Source organism: Podarcis tiliguerta (genome assembly GCF_965153285.1).
Source record: "Podarcis tiliguerta genome assembly, chromosome: 6".
NCBI lineage: Eukaryota > Metazoa > Chordata > Lepidosauria > Squamata > Lacertidae > Podarcis > Podarcis tiliguerta.
Window position 1 is genome coordinate 38,545,787 of NC_139539.1, and position 27,902 is coordinate 38,573,688.

At 40.0% G+C, this 27,902-nt stretch overlaps 1 protein-coding gene across 14 annotated transcripts in view; it reads right to left on the reverse strand.

The window, feature by feature from the left end:
* Positions 1-51: 51 nt before the first annotated feature.
* PFKFB2 (6-phosphofructo-2-kinase/fructose-2,6-biphosphatase 2) overlaps positions 52-27,902 on the reverse strand; it is a 39,066-nt gene continuing 11,215 nt past the window's right edge. For 3 of the 14 annotated variants that reach the window (XM_083444446.1, XM_083444451.1, XM_083444452.1), the window contains exons 9-17: positions 26,437-26,644; positions 24,829-24,975; positions 24,162-24,266; positions 22,483-22,612; positions 21,738-21,800; positions 20,731-20,801; positions 16,193-16,384; positions 14,476-14,498; positions 7,177-12,390 (exon numbers count right to left, since the gene is read on the reverse strand). In XM_083444446.1, the coding sequence (XP_083300572.1) occupies positions 12,324-12,390; positions 14,476-14,498; positions 16,193-16,384; positions 20,731-20,801; positions 21,738-21,800; positions 22,483-22,612; positions 24,162-24,266; positions 24,829-24,975; positions 26,437-26,644 (1,006 nt within the window). In that variant the 3' untranslated portion in view covers positions 7,177-12,323. Of the gene's footprint in view, positions 5,437-7,176; positions 12,391-14,475; positions 15,308-15,760; positions 16,385-17,363; positions 18,229-20,730; positions 20,802-21,737; positions 21,801-22,482; positions 22,613-24,161; positions 24,267-24,828; positions 24,976-26,436; positions 26,645-27,902 lie in introns of those variants that run through there. The other 11 variants (XM_083444454.1, XM_083444455.1, XM_083444448.1 and 8 more) reach the window with 9 other exon arrangements.

Here is a 27,902-nt window from a genome sequence, read left to right on the forward strand (position 1 = left end):
AACAAATCAGTTTGATGAACAATTGCAGGAAAGTAACAGGGAGAAACAAGGTTACATTAGTGGAATGCTTTTATTATACTTCACAAATCAAAAAACATTGTGCAAATACCTTGGAACTTGAGATTCCAGCATTGTACTATATAACCTGGACAGCAACATGAAAGAAATTCTAGGCATTTCCCCCTCAAATATAGAATTTGAAGGCAAATGTGTTGTTTGCCAGTTCTTCACTTAAACCTACCAGTTTAGTCTATTTCACACACTCATGCATGTCCTTTTTTCAGGGTCTGAACTAATTCTGACCTGCTTAACTGAAGATGTATTTAAAAAACAAAACATATCTATGTTCTACTAATAGGAACATGCAAGGACAAGGCATGCTTCTATTTACTTACTAAAGTGCATAACAGTGCAATAATTACTCTTTCATAAAGCATATAGATCAATCAGATTTCATTTTTAAAATTATTGCTATGTGCAGAGCTTTGGGTAATAAAAAGAGAAGATAAGTCACATTTAGCTACTAATCTAATATGGACAAAACTGTGGTATGTATAACCAACTCCTCACTTACTTTGGGCCATTGACAATTACTTTCTATTTTTTATCATTCCCATATACTACAGCTCCAACATCTGTGCTTTCATGTCTGTTTGGAACTAGTATATTGTATAATATTTGGTGTGCAATCTATGGAATGCTGTGTGGCAAACTCCTAACACTCAAACTGTGACATTCATTCCAGTGTGTATTTGTGTGACCGAATGCCTTATATTGTAGCCAATGGTGATCTGTCTGAAGATGAAACTGAACATTTCAGTTACAAACCTGAATTTGGATTGCATTGCCTACTCAGTGGCATTAAAACAGTCCAAGCTGAAGGCAATAAGCCCCATTGAATTGAATTCTCACATATAAAGCTACAGTATATTGTTACATCTGCTATAGGCTGCTGTGAAACAAAACCCCTGCTCTGTGTCAGGGCACACTGCTCTGACATTGGCTCCCAGTACGTTTCTAAGCACAATTCAAAGCGGTGGTGCTGATCTTTAAAGTCCTAAACGGCCTCAGCCCAGTATACCTGAAGGAGCGTCTCCACCCCCATCGTTCAGCCCAGACACTGAGGTCCAGCTCCGAGGGCCTTCTGGCGGTTCCCTCACTGCAAAAAGTTTGGTTACAGGGAACCAGGCAGAGGGCCTTCTTGGTAGTGGCGCCTGTTCTGTGGAATGCCCTCCCATCAGATGTCAAGGAAATAAACAACTATCTGACATTTAGAAGACATCTGAAGGCAGTTCTGTTTAGGGAAGTTTTTAATGTTTGATGTTTTATCGGTTTTTAAATATTCTGTTGGGAGATGCCCAGAGTGGCCGGGGAAACCCAGCCAGATAGACGGGGTATAAATATTAAATTTATTATTATTATAAATAGTAGTAGTATTATAGTAGTAGTAGTAGTAGTAGTAGTAGCAATAGTAGGCCCACTTTAAAGCTGGCCAGAGGGGCTAGATAACCAGAGACTCTACTAGATGATAACCGGGCTCCTCCCTGAAAGGAAGGATCTATTCCTGCATTGGAAGAGTTAAGCTTTCCATGTGCTCAGTCAACTGGTCTCCTCTGACAGAAAAGAACCTTCTCTATCTGGAAAAGTGAATCAATCAAGAAGCCTGGGGTAGTGCCAAGTTCTCTGACTGAGCCATGCTCATTATCCAACCTATTTTAGAAGCTACTGTTTAAGATAAAATGGGATGTTTCCGTGAGCATGTGTACTAGACTACAGCCTAGTTGTACAGTTAAGGGCACAAAGACAACAACAGCTTTGGTAAGTCATGCAATGGGGTGACAGTATCATACCCTCCAATATTTCTCCGATGAAAATAGGGACACCCTATTCCATGATAATAATTTTATTGTTTATACCCCCCCTACCTGACCGGGTTGCCCCAGCCATGCTGGGTGGCTTCCAACACATATAAAAACATAATAAAACATTAACAAACCTCCCTATACAGGGCTGCCGTCAGATGTCTTCTAAAGCTTGCAGAGTTACTTATCTGCTTGTCTCGGGGGTCACTCCATACCCTCCAACATTTCTCCGATGAAAATAGGGATGTTCTAAGGAAAAGCGGGACATTCTGGGATCAAATCAGAAACTGGGACGGCCTCTGTAAATCTGGAACTGTCCCTGGAAAATATGGACACTTGGAGGGTCTGCAGTATGTATCTACTGAATGATTATCAGATGTCATAATGATTTGTTTTATTATTGAGGCACTGAGCATGGGTACCATTGTAATGAACCAAAATCAGCATAGGGTTGCACTTGAATGATTACCTACTAATGTCTGTGCTTTTAAAACACATATTTGCATTCTGAATCTAAGGCAACAGCACATTACTCACAACACTAGTTTTAGATATACAAAAGGAAATTTCAGACATCCCTGACCAGAAAGGATCTTGGTCAAGACAGGCTGTTTGTGGCAGAAACAACCCCCAGCATTAAGAAGATTATTATATTACAGCAGTGATTTTAGTCAATGAAGATCAAACTGCTCATTAATAAGCAGTCACATTCATATGTCCTGGCATTTAAAACATATTTATTATTTACCTCTTGATGCAAGCAGGGAGTCATTATCAAAAACATTCCCTCATAAAACTGTGCAAAAGATACAGCAGTATATTGTGCGTAGAGGCAATAGGTAGTATATTAATTCTATGGCAACATATTTATCCTAATTGTAAGCAGGACTGTGTACTTTGGTAGCATCACATTGGAATGTGGTTATGGTATGCTTAAATATATTCTATGGAAATTGCTTAATTTTGTGAGACTGTCCCCTATATATTTTCTTTATAAACATCAAGAGTAACAGTAAGTCTGCAATCCTATGCATACCTACCTGGGAATAACTCCTATTGAATAGGGTACTTCTGAGTAAACAAGGATAAGAATAGGAAAGCAATTCTTATTTTTATCTGTAAGCCACCTTGAGACCCGCCAGGAAAAAAGGCAGAGCATAAATAAATTAATAATATTAATAATAGGAATGATTACACTAAACCCTTTTTAGTGGGCTCAATCAGCAGAAATAAAAAATATGCTATTAATCCATTATGTAACACAGAGCTTTCCAAACTTTTCATGTTGGTGACACACTTTTTAGACAAGCATCATTTTGAGACACAGTAATTTGCTGGCAAACTGGAGATTAAACTAACCCCTTTCCAGCCCCAAGAGAAGCGCGACACACTGGCACACTAATGTGTCGCGACACACAGTTTGGAAAGCTCAAACTCACTGCATATAGATTTCTCTCCATTCTGTTCAGGATTCAGAAAAAAAGACACACAATAATGCCTGAATGAACTTCTGAACCTACAGTGCCCTGCCCTGCAAATTACGCTATGCCAAACTATGCCTGGGTATGAATGTGTGGGCTCTGAGAGAGATGGTGGCCACTGACTTTGCTCCTCCCTGGCCATTCTGTAGCTATGCCATGACTTAAGAAAAGCCTGCTGCATCAGGCCACTAGCCCATCTACTCCAGTGTCCTGTTCTCACAGTGGCCAAGCAGATGGCTGAAGGCAGGCAGAACACAAGCAGAACAGCAATCTGCTCACTCGCCATTTCCAGCAGCTGACATTTAGAGGCATACTGCATCTGACAGTGCAGATGGAAAATGCCATTGTACCTAGTAGTCGTTGATCTCCTCCCCATGAATTTGCCGAATCCTCTTCTAAAGCCATCCAAGTTGGTAGGCATCCCTGCCTCCTGTGGGAATAAGTTCCAGTTCAACAGTGAGTTGCATTAAGTATTTTCTTGGATCTGACCCTCAAAATCTGCTACAGAAGGTTGGGGGATTCCTTGGAATAGTGTTGGGATTGCAGGAGAGAAGGAGAATCGGCAAAAAATATCACCTTCCTCCCCATTCTCTTGATGGAAACCTCCATTAGATTGAAGAGCATTTCATCAACATTGATGGACGCTATTGGATATAACTAATATTTCCCATAGGTAAACCTGAAACACTGTGAAATTAGTGTACCCATAGCATATTTTCAAATGGTTATACATTAAAATAAATTATTAGTATTTAATAAGAATTGCCTGACTTTCTCAAGCCAATGGCCCATCTTTAGTAGTATGTCTACCAACAGTGAAAGACAGGTGTTTCAGGATGGTTAGCAAGAAAGAGTCATTCTAGAATCTGTTAATTTCTATTACTCCAAGCCATGAAAATGGATCTTGCATAGTCAAATGAATCTTGCCTTTGCTCTTGGAAACCTTAATGCTAGCAATTTCATTAAGCTGTGTCTATTTTTGGAATGGGCACTGAAAAGCTAAGATATCATATCTCCCCATGATTGAATGTCTATAAAAAAAGCTCCAGAAACATTTCAGAGTTCCCACAGAACCAAATGAGAAAAACAACTAGATTTTGCTTGGGCTTTGTGGCAGTACTGTCAGTGTTTCAATGTCACATATTTAAGAAAATTCATCATGTCTTCATGCTTCATATGTAGGCAGAAGACTCCTCTCAGGATCTCTTCTACAAGGAAGAATCTTCCTAAGTATTAAAAATGCAATTTAGATTGGGCAGACAAAACACAGGTTGTGGTTGTGATGATAGCAGACAAGAAACATAACACATAAGAACAGCTTCCTGGATCAGGCCAAAGGCCCATCTTGTCCAACATCCTGTGCTCATAGTGACCATCATGAACTACATTTCCCAGAGCTACCTTGTCAGGAACTGGGTGATTTAAATAGATTTGAAAGTGATTTAAATTTGAATGGCAAATATGTCTTAAAGATACATGATTTCTCGAAGATCTAAAAGTGCATCACCAGAGCTTGAGAGGTTCAAAATGAGTTTGCTCTAGAGCAGGTGTGGTGAATATCTGGCTCTCCAGACATTCCTGAACTACAACTCCCCTTAGCCCCTGGTAAGCATGGCCAATGATCAGGATGATGGGAGTTCAACAACATCTGGAAAGCCAAAGGTTCCCCACACCTGCTCTAGTATTTAGATCAGGCACAACCAAACTCGGCCCTCCAGATGTTTTGGGACTACAATTCCCATCACCCTTGACCACTGGTCCTGTTAGCTAGGAATGATGGGAGCTGTAGTCCCAAAACATCTGGAGGGCCAAGTTTGCCTATGCCTGATTTAGATGTTGAGTAGCGTGATATTTTTCACAAAGCAAATTTTCAGCACTACCATTTTTAGAGATATTAAGAGAACTTGTCATTGGTCCAGAAAACTAGGTAGTCCACCATGCTTTAGTTTCCTGAGACAACAGCTACATTTAACACTCAGGATGTTGATCAAGTGCAAGGGGTTGCAGTCCCAGGTGGCTTATTTTCTGAGGCCTCCGTGACGATTTCCCATCACACAAGCGGAATGCTTCTACAGTGCTATGCCAGCTGTTCTCTGGAAAGGAGAAACCAAATGCAAAAGTCAAAACTATGAACATTTAGATCCTAAAGGAATTCCACATTGCCATTCTCAATATTTCTGTTCACTTTTTAATTAACTGTAAGATTAATTAAATGCATGTTAAATGCATAATGTTGGACCACATAAAATCACTGGAATTAAAGTAATGTTTCACAAACAGTACAAAATTGTGCTCTACTTCTAGAATGATTAAGTCTTCATGGCATCTCCACCTTCAAAACCTCATTCAATATACTCATCTAGCTGCCAAGTTCATAGGACCACCCCTTCTCTTAGCATCTGTAGGCATGTTTGTTATGCTACTCTAGCCTAACTCAGCCCTTGACCATCTTTAACTTGTAACACATGACTTTATTTCCTCCCCAAAATGGCTAATTGGTATTGTACATTAAAAAAACTTTAACTTGTCATTTTCCAAACTATGATTTTTTTTAAAAAAGGCACACAAATCCATTTGCAATCATCAATCTGGCTTGAAACACACTGATCTGCAGAAATATTGCAAATGAATTCTACAGAGTTTTCCTCTCTTTGACTATTACATAATCAGGGAAGTCCACTGTCTGTCCTTGTCACAGCTATATCCTGTGTTATTATCTTTCCATATAATAATTTTAATCAGGGTTCATATGGAATTCAAATAAGTATAACAAGTCTGACTGCAATGAATTCCACACATGCTCAAAAAATAATTTTGCATTGCTCATCACATTTGTTAATTTTGCATTTTGAAGTGCATTCAAACCAATTAAAGCCGCAGTCCACAACACATTTATGAGAGATCCCCACTCAACTCAGATGGATTTACTTTTGAGTAAAACTTGCTCAAAGACAACTTTTGTGGATGTGTCCAATAACTTCATCTGCAAATTCGTTCTTTATAACATGTATTTCATGCATTCATAGTTGGTCATATATGATTATTAAATGTAAATACTTGCAAATACCCACAAAGTTGAGCTTAAGGGACCTGTCACTGGCACATTTTTTTTAATGGACATTGATGAAATGAACACAGGAATAAAAACAAACAATGCTTGATTCAAGAGTTCCTTAAACCTTCTTTTGTATTTCGGGCCTTGACACCAAAAAGAACTTTTATTTCTAGGGCAGCCTTCTCCAACCCTGTGCTGGGACTAGTGGGAATTGTGGTGCAAAACATCTGGAAGACGCTAAGCTAGGGGAAGGCTGCTTTAGGGTATGGTTCACATCAGAATATATATTTTTGTCTTTCATACATTTCTTTTAAATGCTCAAAGACCTGTCCAGGGTTAAGAGATGCTAGGTTTCAGTCTGAAAACTGAAAGTGGCTGTGGCTAGTCATAGCTCTCTGATGATTGTGCAATGTTTGCAAACATATCTGTCACATTTATACAGGTATGTATAAGATGTAGAGTGGGACCCAAAGGTCAACCTTCCGTAAAGCATGGTGATTTCAAGTTCTCCCTTACAATGCTCTCCCAAGAAGCTCTTCTAAAGTCTGGAGCCCCACCACTGGCTGGTCCTTCCCCATAGAAGTGCTTTCCACCTGCACATGGATGTGAGTGTTTGGATTCCAGCCGCAATGTGCAAAGCAACCACTTACCCTTTACATCTGCCTGAGCTCCACACAATTGAGAAAGTGCATTTTTTGCCTCCAGCTTTATAAATTGTTACTGATTTTGAAAGGAGTGCCAGCACAAAGTAATGAGAAAGAAAAGCATTGCAGCATGGTGGTTTGCAGTGGGTGAAATTTTATTTACCTCTTCCACAAGAAAGTTCACAATTGCTAATACAATTATTTAAGATGTCTCATTACAATATTGATATTCAGGCTTCCAGTCTAAAACTGCCAACCTTTATGGAAAAAAACCTGCTGGTTTTAAGACTTCTACTTATTTCTGCACAGAAAGTTAACAACTGGCAGTTTGATGCTTTTTAGAAGTATACATTCACACAGCATAATTGCACATATACACACCTGCAAATTAAATGAAATAAACCAAGAAGATATGCATACAGAGCAGACATGATTGAGATATAAGATCCAATAAATCTGTCATAGGTAATTGGGCGGTAAATTTTTGCCTAAATGAAACTATTATGTAGAGAAATGAAACATTGTGCAGTATTTTAACTTACAATTATATAGGATGAAAAACATCATTATCTACCTGAGTGCTTTCATTCACATGACATCAACACGAACATAAATATGGCTATAGTTACAAATGCACCACCACATAAAGCCATGGTGCATCTCTAAATTTGAGTTGTTTCCTGGGCAATGCAACTTAATAGTGGTTCTAGGCCTTGGTCTTAATTTAAGCCACAATTAACAGCATTAGTACTTGGATTCCCATGGAGTGTAATAATGGTCTCATTTGTATGTCCCTGCTTAGTCGATAATCTGGAATGATGGGGCAATACAGTAATAATGGAGCCCTTCTGCATTCGAGCCAGCATAAGCAATGCATCCTTGATTATCCAGTTGCTCCTGCCTATTGACATGTGTCAAAACCATAAACTGCACAGCAAAACAGTTCTATATGCATTAGCCTTCAATTATACAATTAAAAAAACTTCTACTGAATGTATAACAAAGTTGTTGCAGCAAAAAGTCATCTTGTATATGATAACATCCTTGTTCTGGCACTTGGAAAATTTTGAGGTTTATAAAAGAAACAGATGGGCAAAATGAATTACACGTGTGTGTGTGTATGTGTGCATGCACCGAGAGAAACCTCCACAGTGCTCTGATGCCATCTTTATAAAGTTACCTTTGACCATATGCAAAACATTCATATCTACACATACAGGAGATCATTATTTAAGCTTGTGCATTATTGCAGCTTTGGTAAAAGTCAAATTGCTTACAGTGTACATATAAATAAACACATAATATTTATTATGATTTCACTATTATTTCAAGTTCACCGTTAGAGAGCCAAGGAAAACAAGGCACATTGCCCTCTAACTTGAAACACATTCATTTGTTCTAAGAAACACAGGACGGTGATTCATCTCTGAAAATGCTGACCACAAATTATCAAATGAAGAATAAATCAATCAAACTTACTCCTAATTCCATACTTCCAATAAAGGTTTAAAGAACCATCAGAGATCTCTGAGCAAGAGACTACAGGAAAAAAAGAGATGTCCAAACATGCTAGGAAATGAATTTGCTGAAATGAACTAATTGAAGTCTAATGTGTTTTGGCTTGGGTGTGCAGACTGATGGAGAACCCAGCTTAACCAGCCTAGTCATAAAATTGTGTCTACTATCTTCTACAGCCCTGATTTCCTAGTGGTTAAGCTCTCATCCCACTAACCATGTGCTTTAGCCATGAGCCGCATTCAAAAGACTGGGGAAGAGCAAAGTGGCTGTGAGTGTTTCTCCGGTTGCCTGCACATTTATGCGTCCCTACCACAACAAAGTATCACATAGGATTTTTAAAAGAATTAATCTTGGGTCATATGTTGCAGATTAAACTGCTGAAGTCTAGCATATGAATTTCTAGATTAAGGGAGCAATTCTAACCCCTGATCCATAGAACTAGAGTCGATTAGGATGCCAGAGGCTCCGCCACCACATAAGACCTCACTGTGCCCGCCAAAGGTGCTGGCTTGTTCTGGTGGTGCTCCTTTTTAAAAAAAGTTGGTCTCTCCCCTTTCCTGACTGGTAGGAGCTGATGTTGCTTTGAATGCAGTAGTGGCTCTGACACTCTGAATGCCCCCAGGCCTGGATGACCCAGGGTTGGGGTTGCTCTGTTAAAGTCCTAGATAAGATGCTAAACTACATTATCACTTTTTGAGGTCATCTCTCAAAGTTGGGAGTTAGTTGAAACAGTAGTCTGGGTATCTTTTGTGTGTCTGTGCACAAACTACTTCTATGCCTGCTCAGCTTGCATTAGTGTTGAGATAACTGCTCAGGAAAAACCAGAAAAAAATCACAATGCATGCTTATATTGGTTTCGCTACAGCTTTGTCTTACATGACGATAGAATGCCATTCACAAACCCCCTACCAGTCCATTCTGAACATGGTGTTTCAGTACTAGCAACTAGTTACCTTTCCATTTGTAACGTCTACATGAAAACTGGTTTTGTATGATGAGCTACCAGTAAAAAGGATAATGTAAGGCCACTAAGCTACAGACAACAGCAATTGAATGTATAGCACTAGGGGTAAAAAAATTGTGCAAGTGTGGGTGTCTTGGCTTAGATTCCCAAAGTGTATGTGCTCCCCACACTCTTTTACTTCCTTTATGTGTTCATTAGCCTAAGATGAGCAGGCTAATGCATTTTTGCCTCTGAAAGCAAAACCTAGATATGTTATACAGGGCTTAATTCATTTGGAATTAAGCATGCAAAACTGTGATGACAGCATTACATCCAGCTACCCAATTTGAAGTGCTGGCTTGGACCTATAAAGCCTTAAATGACTCAGGACAGCAATACCTCAAGGACCACCTTTCCCCATATGAACTGACCCGAACCCTGCACTCATCATCTGAGGTCTTCCTTCATGTATCCCCTCCACAAGTGGCCCAGAGGGTGGCAACATGAGAACGAGCCTTTTCTGCAGTGGCTCCCCATTTGTGGAATGCTCTCCCCAGGGAGGCTTGCCTGGTGCCATCATTATTTATCTTTTGGTGAGAAGCAAAAACGTTTCGCTATAACTAGGCTATTGGCCTTTTACAATCTGGCCTTTCAGAAATGTTTTTAATGTATTCCCATCACTCTTTGTATTAATGTATCTATGTGGAGTTTATTGTCTGTTTGTTTATAAGTTGCTTTGGGTTGCCTTGGGCAAGATAAAGCGACTAGCAAATTTAATAAATACAACTAATAATAAGTATGGTAATGGGTTCCATACTAACCATGTACATATCCGTGACTGGCTAAACTGTAAAGTGGCAGTTCGTGGAGATCTCCCTGCAAAAGCCATCAAGATACAGTCTAGTACCTTTACTGGGGAATTCCTTAAAGGGTGGTGGTTTAAAAGTTAACAGTATACATCAAAATGTAAGGTATCAAACTCCTCACCTATGCCTGTGGTTGCCATATGTCTGGAATTTCCCTGACACAGCCGTTTGAAACTGTGTCTGGGCAGAAAATGCAGAAATGTCTTAGAAAATCTGTGTACATTTTGGAAGTTTAGTTTTTAAACAAAGTTTTAACTTTTTTTTTGTTATGAGATTTCAACAATTTTGTGTCACTTTTTGAAATATGGCAATCCTACCTTTGCCTCTTAGGGCTGTCCCAAGGCTCTAAAGGGCTTTGTGTAGATCTACCATAACAGGAATTGTATGTTTTAGATGTCTACTATGTAATTATAGGCTTGTGTATTTGGAGAATATAATTTATTCTGAGGGCTTATTCTGAAAGTGACCATCATTCAAGTATGCAGTCCACTAATTCTTTTGTTCTAGGAGAGTTTCATCACTCCTAGTGGTTCAGTCTTTTTCCAAGTGCTTAAAACTGTAAAAAGCAGGTACAGTGGATGAAAGCATGTCTATGCATCTTGAATGTGTATCAGGAAGCAGAAACCAGGATACATCCACTGTCATTATTCTAACCACAGATAGTCTGTGGGCTTGGTTGTTTTTAAGTGGATTTGTTGCACCAGGGCAACTTTAATCCACTTTAATTGTGCAAACCTAACTTTAGTATGAGCTTGAAGCCCTCCTGCAAAATACTGACAGTCTGGAGGCAAACAAAACCTGTGGTTTTTTTTTACTACAACTCCCATCAGTCTCAGAGCCAGCAGGACCAGGGGTTATAGGAGCTGAAATCCAGTAACATCTGATGGACTACAGCTTGCCCATCCTTACTTTATGTGGCTGGTCTGGGCAGAAGTCTCATGCTCTCATTTTTCCTCATCACTGCCCCACCCTCTTATTCCTTTACTAGTCAAGCCGTTTAAAAATAATGGAACAAATTTCCAATTTAAAATAATCAGTCATTCTCCAAAACCTGGCTGCATTTCACAATCCTTGAACCGAGGAGACCCACCCTGTTGCCTTCCCCTTCCCTCCAGCAAAGTGAATCAAGTTTATCAGGGGGTGGATTATTGAAAGTTCACAAATGTAGCATTTACCAAGATTATTATTACTATTATCATTTTACAAAACATACACCAACAAGATTGCAATTATGGGAAAATGCAAGCACTAGGGTATGGGAACCCTATGAAAAGGTTTCCAGGACAGCCAGGGGCAAAACTGAAACATTTTCAGCAAACAATAAAGCACATTGTGCAGGCAAATAATCTTCAGATTTCTTTGGGAGTGTTCCCATTAAGGCAAAGTACGGGAACAGTGCCAAGTATCGAAAGTGCATTCCAGACCCTGAATCACATATCCCTGCATCTATTTCCTAATATGCAGCAAATATTTAACAAAATAATTATCTCTATTATTAAATCACTCCCATAAAGCAGCTAGGGACTACAAATGGATTGTGGTTTCTAGGAAAAAATGCATTCCATAAATGGCAAGGAAAAGTGACTCCCACATGTGTTGCAAGGCAGCTGTCACAATCACCATCACATGCAGGGCAGAAACCTAACTCCACAAAGCAAAAATACCACACACAGAAATACACCACCTCCCTCTCTCACTTCCACACACACAATTGTAAAGGACAATCACAGCTATTGGGGAATGTTACAAAAATAACCACAGATTTACAAATATTAATACAGGTGAGGTCCACACACAAAATGGAAAAAGCTAAGATATCAAAGATAGACTTGCCACAGTTACATTTAGTAATGCTGCAAAGGTGAACGCAGACCAGCATAGTTGCAGAGCAATAGAAGGGGAAGGAAATTTAAGAGACTGGCCATTCTGTGCAGGTTTGCAGCAAATGCCTCCTTCATGGGACAATCTCACTTGGCGGTAGCGAGACCAGGGGCTCACAGATGATTGCGTCTGATTTCTCCCTGTAGAGAGGGAAATAACATGCCATTGACATATCCTCTCACATTATAATGTGAGAAAGAGACAGCATAGTATTTTCCAACTCTTTGTATTCTGCTTCTCAGGGACAACTGACAATGTCTAGGTGTGCTAGACACATCTAGCTGGCACTGTTAAGGCATGACATTTCAGGAGGACTGCAGCACACAAGCACTGCAAGAGCAGAATCAGATCTGATCTGACTACCTTCCTTACCAAGAAAAGACAGAGGATTCTTTTACAAAGTGTGTGTGTGAGAGAGCAAATATGCAATAACCAATTCACAATTGCTAGATGATTTGTTAAGCATGTCCAATAGCAATTGGCTGCAGCAATGTGATGTCAAAGAATGTTCACAAACTGTTAACAGATGAATTCTTTCATGCAACATTCTATGACAGAAAGTCTGTCTCCTCATATGGCTTATGACTCACATATGGCTTCTCATATGGCTTATGACTCACACTACAACACAGTCCTATGCATGTTTGCTCACAAATAAGTCTCACTGAGTGTGACAGAGCTTATATATGGGTATAAGTCAGATACTGGGATATAGGAGCCTCTGTGACTTCCTACCTATCTCTGAACTTCTTCTGTGTTCTTAATTTCCTTTCTTATTTCTCCCACTTATATTTATTCACTCTTCTGTTATCTCTCATTCTCTCATTAATTCATGGTCATAACCTACACCTCCTCATTATATTTACTTGTGCGTGAAGGGCTGTAACTCAGTGGTGGAGCAGCAGGATGAAGGTCCCTGGTCCAATCCTTGCATTTTCAGGTAGGGCTTGGAGTGTCTCCCATCTGAAACCTGGACAGCTGCTGCCAGTCAGTGTGGAAAACTGGTGTATCAGCTTGATGGACCAATGGTCTGATGTTCCTGATTTCATTCCTGTACTCACTCCTGGTAGGATTATATTAGTTCATATGGCCAGAGAATGTGTGTGTCATATTACTTAACAGATACTCTCTCTTCAAAATAGTGCACAGGTTCTAAGAACCTACAGGTACCAAGTCACACTTGGCAATTTCTGCAATGTGGTAGCTTGCTTCCACTATTCTGAACTTCTTCCCACTATTCCTGGTACTGGAATGTGACCAGCAGCTCTCAGCCTTACCCTCTCAACAGTAATCTCCAACTTTTTGTGAGATGCAGACGTGTCATTTTACAGGGCTATTGGGAAGCAAATATATGATTTACAAAATTCCTGTAAACTGAGCCTCGAGAGGAGATTGCGTATCAAGGGATTAGAAGATGCCTTTGTCAAAATGCTTTGTCATTCATTTGCTTTTATCCTGTCTCCATGGCAATGCAAGGCATGCCTAGAATACACTGCTGTGAATTTAGCCCAGAATTCATCCCATTAGAGAAACTTACAAATAACTGTAGACTCAATAGGTAACTGCAAACTAGTGTGGCTTCCCCATGAGTGCAACAGCATGGAGTCTTGTAGGGACCACACTTCAATGGCAGAGCTCATGCTTTGTATTCATAATATTTTATTCTGTGTTCAGTGTCTGGCATCTCTAGTTGAAATAGGATCATAAGTAGCAGGACTTGGATGGAACACAGCCTGAGATCAGTGAACACCATAGCAGACAATACTAAGCTAGCTAAACCTGTGGTCTGACTCAGTACATGGCAACCTTTTATATCCATATTTTAAACTCATTTGCAAACGCCTGCAGTCATGTTTTTCATTTTTGGCTTAAAATGTAGCACATCTTCAGAGTATGAAAAAGATAAATTGTAGTGGTCCTAATAAGATAAGGCTTGTACAGCTTCAGCAAGCTTACTTAAATATAGGTTTTATACTTGATTCTTTGTTGTGCTTCATCCATCTTGCTCATTTTGAAAGAAAAGTCACTTTTCTATAAATGGATATTGATCTATGAGATGTAAAATATTCCACCCAACGTAAAGGGGCTCTAATTTGTAGGAGACTTATTTGGTACTTTCTCTCCATGTACATTCCTTTGAAACAGACTTCTAATAATCTCTTGGTAAATGTTTATTTATCAAAAACGTACAATTACACATGCAAGCTGTTCACAACGATACTCACAGGCAAGCACTTCCCACTTGAAGCTGCAAAGAAAGAAAAAAACAGTATAGGAAAGCTCAAGCTGCAGTTCAATGAAGATATAAAAAGCAAGAAAGCAGAACAGCACATAGAAAGCAGTCTTCACGAGGCAAGAAGACCAATGTTAACTTGCATCCAAAATTATTGCAAAATGCAAGCCAGTGACTGTTAAATGGCTACTGGCCTAGCATAATTACATATAGCTCTTTCCCTCTGCAAGCAAAGCAAGTGAGCAGAAGCTACAAGAACAAATTGTCATCTGCATTTTTTTTTTATCACCATGCCCAAGAAACACATTTCAGTTTTAGCATGAACTACTTATTAGTTGGAGGTGAGGCCTACTATCAATTACTGTTTTTTATACTGAAGTCATTGCCGAAAGGCTCTGCAAAGAACAAGATTTCAGCACCAGTTGTTCCTGTTCTTCCATCAATCTGCTTCTCATATATTACAGTGACAAACCTGGGTATTTTTGTTTTTTTAAAAAGATCCTGGACTACCATATCAAATAAAGAGATTGGAAATAGTCTGAAATCCTGTTTCATCTACAGCCTCACTCCAGGAACTTGCTCTGGCAGAGACTACTGTCTGACATACGGCCTGGAAACTGGGTCTTTGATTTATTAAGCAACAGAGCACTATGTTGTAGCCTGAGAAATAAGCAGCTGATGAAAAAGCAAAAAAGCAAAATGCAAATCAGCAAGCAAAATTGCAGTGATATTGGAAATGCTGCTGAAAACTCTATCCAATCTGAGGGATATACATGGGTCAAAGAAAACTGCAGCAAATTGCTGCATATATAGTACAGTGGTACCTTGGTTATCGAACTTAATTCATTCTGGGAGTCCGTTTGACTGCTAGAACTGTTCGAAAACCAAGGTGCGGCTTCCGATTGGCTGCAGGAGCAATCGGAAGCCGTGTCAGATGTTTGGCTTCCAAAAAACGCTCGCAAATTGGAACACTTACTTCCAGCTTTGTGGTGTTTGGGAGCCGATTTGTTCGAGAGTAAAGCCGTTTGACAACCAAGGTACCACTGTATAGCAAATATGACTGTCCACTGTAAGAAATTATGTATATGTTGGGTATACTGTGTAGAGCCCATGAACTCAGCTACAAACTACTATGGATCTGACAAATCTGTCTTAAAATGCTCACTTTAGATAACAGCCTTATTCAAGGGGCTTTTGCTTAGCACTAGAAACATATTTTCCTCATAAAAAGGAAAGTTTTGCAGCAACAGAAATCATTATTACTTTTAAGTGTCCACCTATAATTTTCAAACCAGAATACTTCAAAGTACATAGCTATTTGGAGTGGCCTGACATGAACCCTCTGGCCAAAATCTAAAAGGCCACACAGAGTTCTTTGCATCAAGGCCTCCTGAGCTACTCCACTTTTGTGAAAGTCACACCCTGAAGGTTAACAAATGTGGTGCAAAAGGCTGCAGCTGGAAGGGAAATTATTTAACCCCCCCCCCAGCAATGCACGAACAGAAGCATCTTAATCATGCACAGTAGGTTCTTTGAATCCTGACTTTTGATGGTAGGTTCTGTCCAATAATCTCACGTAAAGAGTCACCAGCTTTGAATTGGCTTGAAAAGGACAATTTCTGAAGTAAGGAGTGACAGGTGAAATAATACTGCACAATTTTTGCTGTGCATGAAATTGGAATAGAAGATTAGGATAGAGATATTACCACCTGAACACTGTCTTGCAGCTTTTGTTGATCAGCCCCGTCTCGAGCCTCCCGGAACAGAAGAGACCCTGCCGGATTGAGAGGCTGGCTCCCAACACTGTAATTGCGAGGACGTTTTAATGTGTCCGGACTGGCTAGTGGTGTAAAGCTGTTCCTTCTCATCCTTACAGGGGTTTGGCTCTTGGGATGGTTGTTCTGATTGAAAATGGAGGATATTATAAGGGGTGAGAAATCGAATCACAGAATTTTAAACCACAGTTAAAACGCCACTGAATATTGTTGATGCCAGGCATATATATATATATATATATGCAGGTTTTGGTGTCCTCGGGTGTCTTCCCGTGTAAAAGTTGGGGTGTCTAGGCGACGTTTCGACGAGGTCTCACTCGTCATCTTCAGGCTGGTGCTTTCGGCTTCTTGTTACTGGAACAGAGCAGGATCTCAGTGTTTGAGTTCCTATAAATACTGTTGAGGAGGTGTGGTGTATAGCCTCCAATGTTCTGGGCAGAGAGGAGGTTCCCAGGCTAGTGTGCCTTTTCTTCTTTTGTTCCTTAATTACTTGAGGGATATCTTGAGTGATTTCTTGAGTGATTTCCTGAATCCCACTTAGGTGGGTCATTAGGTGTGGATTAGTTGCTAAAGCCTTCGTGTCTTGAACTCTTGAACTTTGTGAAGAGTTTTTCTGAGAAGATGGCTGTACTGCATTTGGTTGTGCTCTGGCTTGGCTTCGTGTATAGGGGCGAGCTGTGGTTTTGTGGCCTGTGCCAGCCAGATCTGTGTAGGGATTGCAGGGGGGTGCAGCATCCGGAGGTGCCACCCTGGTTTGGCTACTGGATGGTGTCTGTAATTTATCTGTGGAGAGGGTCTGGGTTTGGGTCTGGTGTGGTTGATTGGTGATGGCGTTCTGTGTGCCTCTGGATCTGGTGTCAGATTTTGTGGGGAGGGCTAATTTCCAGATGTCTGGCAAGCGGGATGTGTCGTCACGCTTGTTCATGTTGTGAGGGTGTTTCTCTATCTCGATGGCTTCCATGATTATTCTCTTGTGGTGATGTTCCATGTTAAAGAGCAATTTGGAATCTGCAAAATTAATTTCGTGTCCTGTTTCTTTCATGTGTTGGAAAAGAGAGGAAGTTTTTTCTTCTTTTTTGACGTGGCATATATATATGCCACTGATAGTCATATCTCTGCTTCATATGGTGTGCTCTCCTGCGGTGAAGGAGTACGGGCACATTTCTCTCTTCCTCCAAGTGCTTCTCATAAGTGCAGGAAGAAGGCTGCCATGTTACTGTGAACTGTTGTTTTATTTTATATACATCTAGTTTTTTGTACCCTGCCTTGTTATTGCCTATGAAAACAGTATAAATATTGTAAGTAAAACATTAGCAAAATAAACCTAAATAAGGTTCATTTCTACCCAGCTGTATTTTCTTAGAGAAGAAAAGGGAAATACAAATGAATGAGTAGAGTTTTACCAGGTAGGGAATCCTTCAGTACCGCTCAGGCAGGTTAAATATTAAATACTGCGTGCTCAAGGTCTCCGCATGCAGGATATAATTCTTGCTCACCAATCAGATGACTTCAGCTATTTTTCTTACGTAAGCTGTTTGGAAGTGTGACACTAGGGCAGCCTGATTTCCAGGGTCTACTTTTGGCTACAGCATTTCGAGTGAATATTTTGTTGCTGCAGCTAAAGCAGCACTCTGTGATGCTCAATTGAAATAGAGCTCATTCAGAGCTCCCTGCAATTCCTGGTTGCAGAGCTGGGCCAACACAAGCCTTCTTGGGCTAGTCTAAGAGCTCTCAGGAAGTCACAGAAATAAGTCTTCACGAACCCTTCCTCTGCTTTAAGCCCGTGGTCTCTTTTATAGCACAGCAATGTCACGGAAGAACTGGCAAGAAGCAAAAGTTCAGCACTGTCCCTTGCACTTGAACTATAACACCTGTTGCCTTTGGGTGAATCTGTCAACATAGTGACAATGCCAGGCTGTTCAGTTTCATTCATTTATTTTCTATCTTTCATGAAGTTTCCTTGATTAGTCCTGAAATCAAGGGAGAACTCCTGTGAATACAGTAATACTTGTTCCGAATGTTCATACTGAACATACTGGCCAGGGAATGGCCTGAAGGCCCATGAAGCCACCAAAGGAAGTCTGGGTCTGTTCAGTGCTTGGATGGGTAACCACCCAGGAACCAAATAAATACTGCCTTCTGTTCCATGGATTTAGTGCCTACTAGCGACACAGTATTGCACACCACTTTCCTGGCTTTTGACCCTGGCTTAGAATGGGACAAAAAAAAAAAGAAAAAAAAGCCTGAAATCAAAACGAAGATGATTTAAACAAAGTCCTAAAAAATCTTGGTTCATGCTTACTTTCAGCCTACTGTGGCTACACACTGAAATGTATTTTTCTGCCCTTCAGCGTTTTCATAATTGTTTTGCTTTCTGTGAGTCCCAGAAAAAACAGCAAATCTAATCATTTGAAATCTAGATGGAGTAAGAGAGGTGAGGATGGAGGGTAGGGGGTAGAAGGCCTTCCTGCAGAGCAGAGGGCATCTTGTTTCAGAGAAACAGAAGAAAAAATACCTTTGTAATTCAAAAGAACATTCCGGTCATTTATTTTATTCATAGTATAAACTGAGGGAAGCTAAGTTAAAACATCCCAAAAGTGCAGTGGTTCACAGTATATTGAAACCACCTAGTATTTTTTGGTCTTAACGATGCCCTGGGACTTATTTTCCTTGTAAAATAAAAACTTCAAACCAGCAAATTCATAGGATAGATATGTCATGCTGTAATGTAGTACCAGGTGCATGCAGATTTTGCATATTCAAAGCACTTAATGCTTTTGAACTGAATGAACCATTGCTATAAGATTGCTAAGCAGTATCTATTGCATACTAGCTATTACAGAGGTGAAAGCAGAAGGCCTAACTGAATGCTTAAAAATAAATAAATCTTGAATTGTGAGTAAACCATTTTTAGCAACCTGAATTAGATCTGTTGGTACAACGGCACTAAGCTCGCAGCAATCTCATTCTTACAGTAAATCAAGCAACCAAAATAAAAAAAAGGCAAGGTTGTGTTTCAAGCTGTAATAATGTAACCTTATTTCCCCAAATAACTATATCAAATATACTGGCTGCTATTTTGGCACTTCAAGAAGAAGAGGAGTTTGGATTTGATATCCCACTTTATCACTACCTGAAGGAGTCTCAAAGCGGCTAACATTCTCCTTTCCCTCCCTCCCCCCCCCAACAAACACTCTGTGAGGTGAGTGGGGCTGAGAGACCTCAGAGAAGTCTGACTGGCCCAAGGTCACCCAGCAGCTGCATGTGGAGGAGCGGAGACGTGAACCCAGTTCACCAGATTACGAGTCTACTGCTCTTAAGCACTACAAGATTTCCCTCCACTTATGACAAACTGATATGCAAAGGTCACATTTCAGCCTTTTAATACAGTACAAGAACATACAATGTGTGTGCAAGAATTTGGACTCATCCTGTATTTTGGCAACCTCTTAAAAAGGCAATAGATCACCTGTTACATAATGAGTGGTGCATGGGTGAGGTGAGATTTTACTTCTTTTTCTGCTTCCTCAGATTTCCAATCAGGTTAGACAGACAGGGGAGGTAAAGGTTTTCAAGTGATTATGTCCACAGGGAGTACATTGTGACCTGGTAAATACTTGCCTGGATTCATCTTACAGTTCACGTATCTGGATTCACGTATCTTGCAGTTCACGTATCTTGCATGCCAAGAGCAACAATACAAAGCCTAGATGTGCCTACTCAGACGGAAACACCAGCGAGTTCAGTGGAACTTACTCCCAGGTAAGTGAGTACAGGGTTGCAGCCTGAGCTACTAAGTCTAAGGCCGCATCTTTATATTTTACAACTCAACAAAATGGACCATATCTGGAATGCAGCAGTGTTTTTCTTTACCCCCAAAACCATTAACGATATACTTTAAAGCTCTAAAGCATTCAAACTGAAGATCAGACATTTATATCTGAGGTTTTTAAAGAAATACTATCGTGATAGCTCTTTGTGCATTTTAAAAATAATAGCCTAAAGAAATACCTTATTCATCCCTAAACAGTATTTTCAAAGCATTCAAAAAAATGAGAATAGGCACACGTGCACACATATATGAGAATTCTCCCACTGTAAATTTGATCCCTCAGCTCTAATCTGATAATATAGTCCATGACTTATTTTGAAAAAAAACTACATGAAGGGGATAGTATTTTCTCAGAACTGAGGGTGGGGGGAGCTGAGTGTGCCAGAAAAAGATTACCCTCCTCATGAGTAAAGCACAATGGGCCCCATCTGAAGTGGAATAGGAGCTTCCCATTGATTTCCAAGTGTTTTGTACCCATAGCCCAATGAAACCAAAATACTTGGGCCTAAGTTGTAAAAAGTTAATGAGATTTGACAGCTCAAATCTAGGTACGTCAAGTTAACAGTTGTGGGTCAAACTTTCAGTTCAGAAACAAACAAAACAGAATACACAGGAAAGGGCTGGTATATATTTTACATACTGTTGTGGGTGGCTTGTCCCGGTGTGTGTCCACAGCTTCCACATTCAGGGAAATCATTTCCAATTTACAGCCTTCATAAATGTGAAAATGGAATACACTTAAAATCATGCATTACTACATTATTAGACGGGGGGGGGGGCAATAAAAACAGAGGGGGGAAATCTTGAAGTGTTAATTTTAACTCCAAAACTGAAATGCAAAGATGCTTCTGAGGAAGAGACGGGGGCTCCACTGTATGCATCCAAGTTTTCTCAACATTCGGTCTGGATTGTTTCTTATTTGGCCAAAGAATTCAACAACACAGGACAGGTTATAGGTGCAATCCAATTAGTGCTTCTTGTTTTTTTGCTAGAAGAAGGGGCGGTTTTTGACCATTCTTGCTTCTTTCTCTCTGCAGCTCCTTCCATGCTACCTTCCACCTGCTCCAGATGGTCCTCCAACACTCTGGAGCTGGTTTTGGGGGCTGCTGGGAGCTGTAGGAGGGGAACATCCTCTTCTGTTAGTACAGTCACACCTTGGTTGTCGAACGGAATCTGTTCCGGAAGTCCGTTCAATTTCCGAAAATGTTCAACAACCAAGGCATGGCTTCCGATTGGCCGCAGGCGCTTCCTGCACTCAATCGGAAGCCACGGAAGCCATGTTGGATGTTTGGGTTCCAAAAGAATGTTCGCAAACTGGAACACTCACTTCCGGGTTTACAACGTTCGGGAGCCAAAACGTTTGATTCATAAGGCGTTCGGGATCCAAGGTACGACTGTATGTGTGTCTGCTATGGCAAAGGCACTTCTGCAGATAAAAGAGCACCAACTGAACACAACCCTATCAGTCCCTCAATTTATAGGAGGTGGGAGAAAAGATGATTCAGGGTGGTAAAATGACTTTCTGCTAGCTCTGTGAAACAGGTGCAATCTGAACCTTGTCTCAAGTTAACATTGTAAGCACTAGTAAGCACTAGAATCATTGCTTCCTCTCTCCCTGCCCACATTAATAAACCAACAAATACTTACCATAAGCAACTGGTGTGAGTTTAAGGATGGTATGAAGAGGGCACCTCAGGTAGGGCAGCTCATCTATAAGAATAGAAGTGGAATCATAGAGTTGGGATCCTCTAGTCAAACCCCCTTCAATGCAGGAATCTCAACTAAAATAAGAATTAAAAACTACCAAGCATGGTCCAAAATGTACTTTATGCAACTCTCCTTGTTGCCTCAACTCAGAAGGATCTTTGTGGTAAACGTGTGAATGTACCTTGACTATAATGCTTGGAGGATGTAGATTTGCAAAAGCCAATTAGCAAGAGATAATTTCTACCAGTCTGTGCAATTATATCCAGTATAAATCACTCACAAAGTGGTTTACAAGAAGTAAGATCCTACACTTGTCTACAATAAGTCCCATCTGAATAACTCCTAGGTGAAGTGTGTGTATGGAACTGGAGCCAAAGCATTTTTTAAAATAAAAGCGTACAGTCATAATGAGAATGAAAATTAAGAACAATGAAATAGGATAATAGGCACAGAGGAGTTGTTAATGTTGGAACTGCAGTGAGGGGAATGAGCTTCGGATGTCATGATAAATCTGGTTCCCATTCACTGAAGCCCTGAAGAAAATATTGCGTTTGGGTGATTTGCATCAGTATGTTTTTAATAGTGATGTGGTTCCTAATAATGTATTTAGGTCATGTGCAGTTTGCGCCCAGATAACAACGTGCTTCATAATAGCAGATGTACAAAAAACAGCTCTGCGCCTTACCTGCACTCTTATCAAGGAAATAGGCCAGTAAGCATCTCATAACTGCCTGATGAGAAATAACTAGAACATTGCCCTGACGCTCTAGCTCCATAATCACAGGTTCCAAGCGTTGGACCAAATCTTGGTAAGACTAGGAAACAAAAACAAATATTTACCAGAAACAAAAGCACTCACCTGATTTTACAATCTCACAAGTTTCAAAGCGATCAGAAATATATATATTAAAAAAACCAGCAGTGGAATTCAATGTGGTACTAAGGAGAAATGCTTGCACTAATGGAACAATCTCACCTCTGCTCCCCTATATACTGTTCTTGGGGTTCTTCTTACCCCCCAGTGCAGATCTGGGGGAAGTGAAGGGGCACTATGGGGGGACAGAGAGAGGGAGGAAGCCCTGTTACACTAGCAGAAGTCCTTGTTCTGGCTTTCGCTACGGGAACTGGGTGGTTGAATCTGCCCCCTAGCTGAGTTTGTTACAATTAGTTAGTTAGTTAGTTAGTTAGTTAGTTAATCAATCAATCAATCAATCACCATAATCAATTAAGACTTATTTTCTGACTCTTCCTTTAGAAACAACAAATGCCTTAAGTGGACCCTTGTGACAATTCTAAGTTATGGCAGAATCACCCACAGTTAGAAGTAATTACTATTTTAAAGATCAGCAGGTTTTCTTCCAAGTTATGAGAATAATCATAATGCCTGAAATCTATCCGACCATACTTAAGTAGAGCTTAAAAGCATGCCTTAATTTTTTTTTTTAAAAAACAACACTTAAATTTCCCCCCAAAAAGTCACAATTTTGATGATGTGGAAGGAGGCTACCTAGGGAAGTCACAATGAATTCAGATAATCACATTACAAAATTGAGATCTAATAATGGGCCAGTTCAGACAATATGATAAACTATTATGGAAACAAGCTGCAGTGACCATCAGGCTCCCAGGCTCCCCTCTCTCTCTTCATCAGCACAGCTTCAAGGAGGGTTGGGGCAACTGGCTAAAATGTTTTAAACGGTTCTAAATTTGGTTCCTCTGTTTCATTTTTGTTGGGTTGGGGTTGGTTGTTACTTTAATTAGGGTATAATTGTAAACTGTTTATTATTACTATATTATTATTATTATTATTGGTTTTGATTTATTGGTTTGTTTGTTGAATGTATAGGATATCTTGTTTTTTTAATGTTTGGCGTTTTGTTGTGTTTTATATGCTGTAAACCACCCAGAGTGGTTGGGGAAACCCAGCCAGATGAGCAGGATATAAATTATTTTATTATTATTATTATTATTAGTAGTAGTAGTAGTAGTAGTATCCCTACTGTAACCACGGTTTGAATTTGGCTTGGTTCAAAGAATGTACAGTAAAGATTACCCACATTTTGCTAGAGTGGACAAAACAACAATAAGCAGTTAATCAAAAACAAAAGCAAGCTTCTGATCTCTTCTTTACTACTGTTCTGGAAGAGAGGTGAAGAGGAGCTCACTTTGATTTGTTCCCATTATGAGATACAATGGTTTGTCTTAGCTTCTGAATCAGCTCAGTAAGAGTCCCTGCTGTAGTTTCCTGTTTTACTGTATTTTGCAGTTGTATTAGCAGTTTTACCATTGATTACCGCCTATTCCTTCAAAACTATAAAGTCAAATGCAGTAATATTTTATTAATTGATGATAAAAGCTCCATACCTCTCCTCCAGGGTAGCGATAAAGGTATTTATCTTGATCCCGAAGTGCAAATTCTTCTGGATACTTCCTCTGAATTCCTTCATAGGTCATTTCTTCACATACTCCCTAGCAAAATAGGAATTAATTCCAGAAGATAAAAAGAAAAACTATCTGCATTCAGAAATTCCCCTTTTTAACATATGTGACACCAGTTTGCATTCACTTACAAAAGAGGGAAAATAATTTCAGTGGATTATAGAAGGTTTTATCTCAAAACATGGAGGTTCCATAATTTCGATGACATTGAGATTGTAATCTCATGCCCACTAATTTAGGAGTAAACACTACTGAGTATGCCAGAACTTCCTTTGATTTAAATGTTTGTCTGTTACGTTTTAACTGCACCCTTCCTCCTATCAGAGCTCAGGACATCATGCGCCAAAATGAGTAACATCCAAAAATGCAGAACATTTCATGAATTTGTGTGTCAACCTTTTACAAGACTGAGCTTCAAACTTTTGAAATTTAGACTAATTATACTTTTTGAAAAATTTGGCTTACTTGTAATTTCTTGAAGGAAGGAAGTAAAGTTTTATTTAGATTATTATCCTTACATCAAAACAAATCACTTGCAACACCCACCACCGTCTTCGCCACCAGTGTGTGGCCTTTCTGTAATTTTACTCACAGCATCAATCTCGTTCAATATCTTCCACTGCTCATATGGGACTCCCAGGGCCTCTGCTGTCTGGATAGTTCTTTTCAATTGGCTAGTCCAAACCTTCAGATCCACAATCTCCTGCTCCTTGATGAACTTTTTCAATGCTTGTGCAAACTAGGATACAATACAATACAATACAATTGAGATGCCTAAGCAGTTTTTAGCTTGTTGTCCTGGGGAAAGATTCCTCTTCTTTTATTAAGAATATGAGAAAACCAATCGAAGTCTGATGCTGCTCACAATGCTAGGGCAGGTAGCTACAAGGGCATGCAGAATCAAGACAGATAATGGGAGTTCTTGGAAAAGCACACTTTCCCAAAAGTATGTAAAAACACAGTTTGGTACAGAATTTGCCATATTTTTTTATATAGGAGCAGAGCCAACCTTAATTTCATGCAGCCCACAAGAATGGGGTTCCACAAAAACAAAGAGAGATTTGCAGTGCAGCAAACTCCACCAGCTTTGGTTGTGGTTTTTGTCTACCACTGGCTGTGACAACCAACTGACTTTTCCTATGGGCTATTGACTTTTCATACGAAAAGATTTCCTCACTCCTGTTCTAGAAAGAATGTATCTGTGAAGACAAGTAAAAAGTATACTTTTGACTTAAGTTTAGGAACCTATCCAATATGAACGATCACACAAAACTCTATAAAATTAATTGAAGAACAAGGCTTTCGACTTACAAAAAAAATGATTAAATTGATACACAAGCAATACAGTCGTAACTTGGATCCCGAATGCCCTGGAACTTGGACGTTTTGGCTCCCAAGTGCCGCAAATCCAGAAATTATTGTTCTGGTTTGCAAACGTTCTTTGGAACCTGAACGGCTGACAGGGCTTCCAAGGCTTCTGATTGGCTGCAGGAGCTTCCTGCAGCCAATCAGAAGCCGTGATTTGTAAGTCAAATGGACTTCCGGAATGAATTCCATTCAACTTCCAAGGTACGATTGTAGTTGTGTAACTTTCAGATATGTATAAGTTATACGTGTTTTATCTCTTTTTAGCTACTGTTGATTTTAACCATCTTCTGCATGTTTTTAAATAATGAAGAAAACTGCTTTGAGGTTTCAAAGAAATGAATGAAACATCTGTAGGTGTTTTCTCAGAAAGCCATTTAATAAACGGAACAATTTTACCAGCAGGAACCCTAGCAGGGTGATAAATTTAGGATTATGATTCTTTTCTTTGCAATTATTGGCTGCATTGGCACATCATGGTGCACCGTAAACCATGGCTTAACATGCACGAGCAAACTGCACCTTGTCCCCACTCACAGTAGGAGGAAACAAATCAAAATCCCTGGGCTAAGAGTTATGCCCAAAATGAAGGATTGATATTTGTCTCACTCCCAAACTACAACCCTTGGTTTGAATGAATTGAATGAAGGGATCCTTATTTGATTCCTCCTGGTGCAAGGAAGGAGCATTCACATTGAACCATTAAGTGTGGCTTACTGTGACTAGTGACTGTGCTTAGCACAAATGAAGGTGAATGTTGGCAGAAAATCTGACGCTCAACTTAGCTCTTAAAATGCCAATACAGAGAGCAACAAAACTTATGCGTAGACCATACCTGCTTCCCCCGCGCTGACAGGCCTGAATCCCCACCAATCTTGCTAACCAGGTTGCACTCACTCTCACCATGTCTACAGAGATAGATGGTGCGTGGCTGAACATGGATATTCATAAGGTAATAGACAATTTTACTTTGGATGTAATCTTGGACTCTGTTGACAAGGAAGCGCTGCCCTACGTTGATCACTTTAATGAAAGAACGGTCTCTGGAATTCAGAAAACACCAGAAACATTATCAATATAATAATTCAATACGTATTTTCTTCCATATGTACATGTTTCACAACCCATAAGTGAATGTATACATATTAAGAGCTGCATGTAAAGTTGGATCACTGAACTCATTCACAACAGCATATCCACCGGGATCACAAACTGCTGCATAAATACAGGATACAGTGTGGCGTGAATTCCCATCAGCTGAATTTGGAATTGGCTCAGAATTTATAAGCTTCATCAGAGATCTGCCAGGGCCTTAAAAATAATTTTTGGGAGGCTTTTGTATAACATAGCCCAGCCTGAACCAAGAAATAGGGCTGGCGATGAAAAATACATAAATATGCATAGGGCAGTTGAAAACTCACTGCTCAGCTCAGAAATGATTTTCTGCATATGTGCAGAGAAATACCTACAGGAAATGATGTCGATTATGAGCTGGATAAATTCATTTTCCAAACCAGGTAGTTATGAACTTTGGCAACACTGACACTTACAGTAGCGACAGTGCAACTCTGTGAGCCAAACCAGACATGTTTGTGCTAAGGTGATGAATGCTTAGTCTCTTAAGAGTACAGAACAACAAGGAAAAAACCACCTTTCTTTTCTTTACAAAGTGTTTCCAGTTATCAGTGATGGAGAACTTCAAACATGCAAGGATAGTGCTTAAAATTCTAAGCAGAGAGGAATATTAGAACATTCCCAGGACGCAAGAACGGATATTTGTATAAGAGATTGCTGTTTCTGCTACTATGAAGAGTGTTTTCGCATGTTCTAAACAAGTGTGGGGAAAAAGGAAGTCAACTCATTTGAACTTCCTCTCCCCTTGTTGGTTTAGAAAGCGTGTTCTCCTTCATGGAGAGCACGTGTTACGTTGGGGGCCTTCAGGACACTCCAAAGTTGTGGGCGGGCTAATTGATTGTTGGCCACTGATGCGATTGGGGCTTCCCTTGTTGTTGGGAAGAAGTTAATGTTGCCATTTATTGATTGACAGCCAGAAATACTAAAACTCCTTGCACGAGGCTAGGGCTTCCTCTTTTCGCCAGTGCATCGGATTGCCCGTCCCTCCCTCCCTAGAATTAGGGTTGTTCGCTTTGACCTTGCTATGTCTGTCATGGGGTCGTCTGCTTTGGAGCGGGGGCCTGGTAGGAATTTGTCCATCTGGCTGATTGGCTGGGGCCATTTGGTTTTTGCCTACTGCGTAGCAAATCGTCACAACTTGTAAGGTTCGCGGTTAGGCATTGGTTT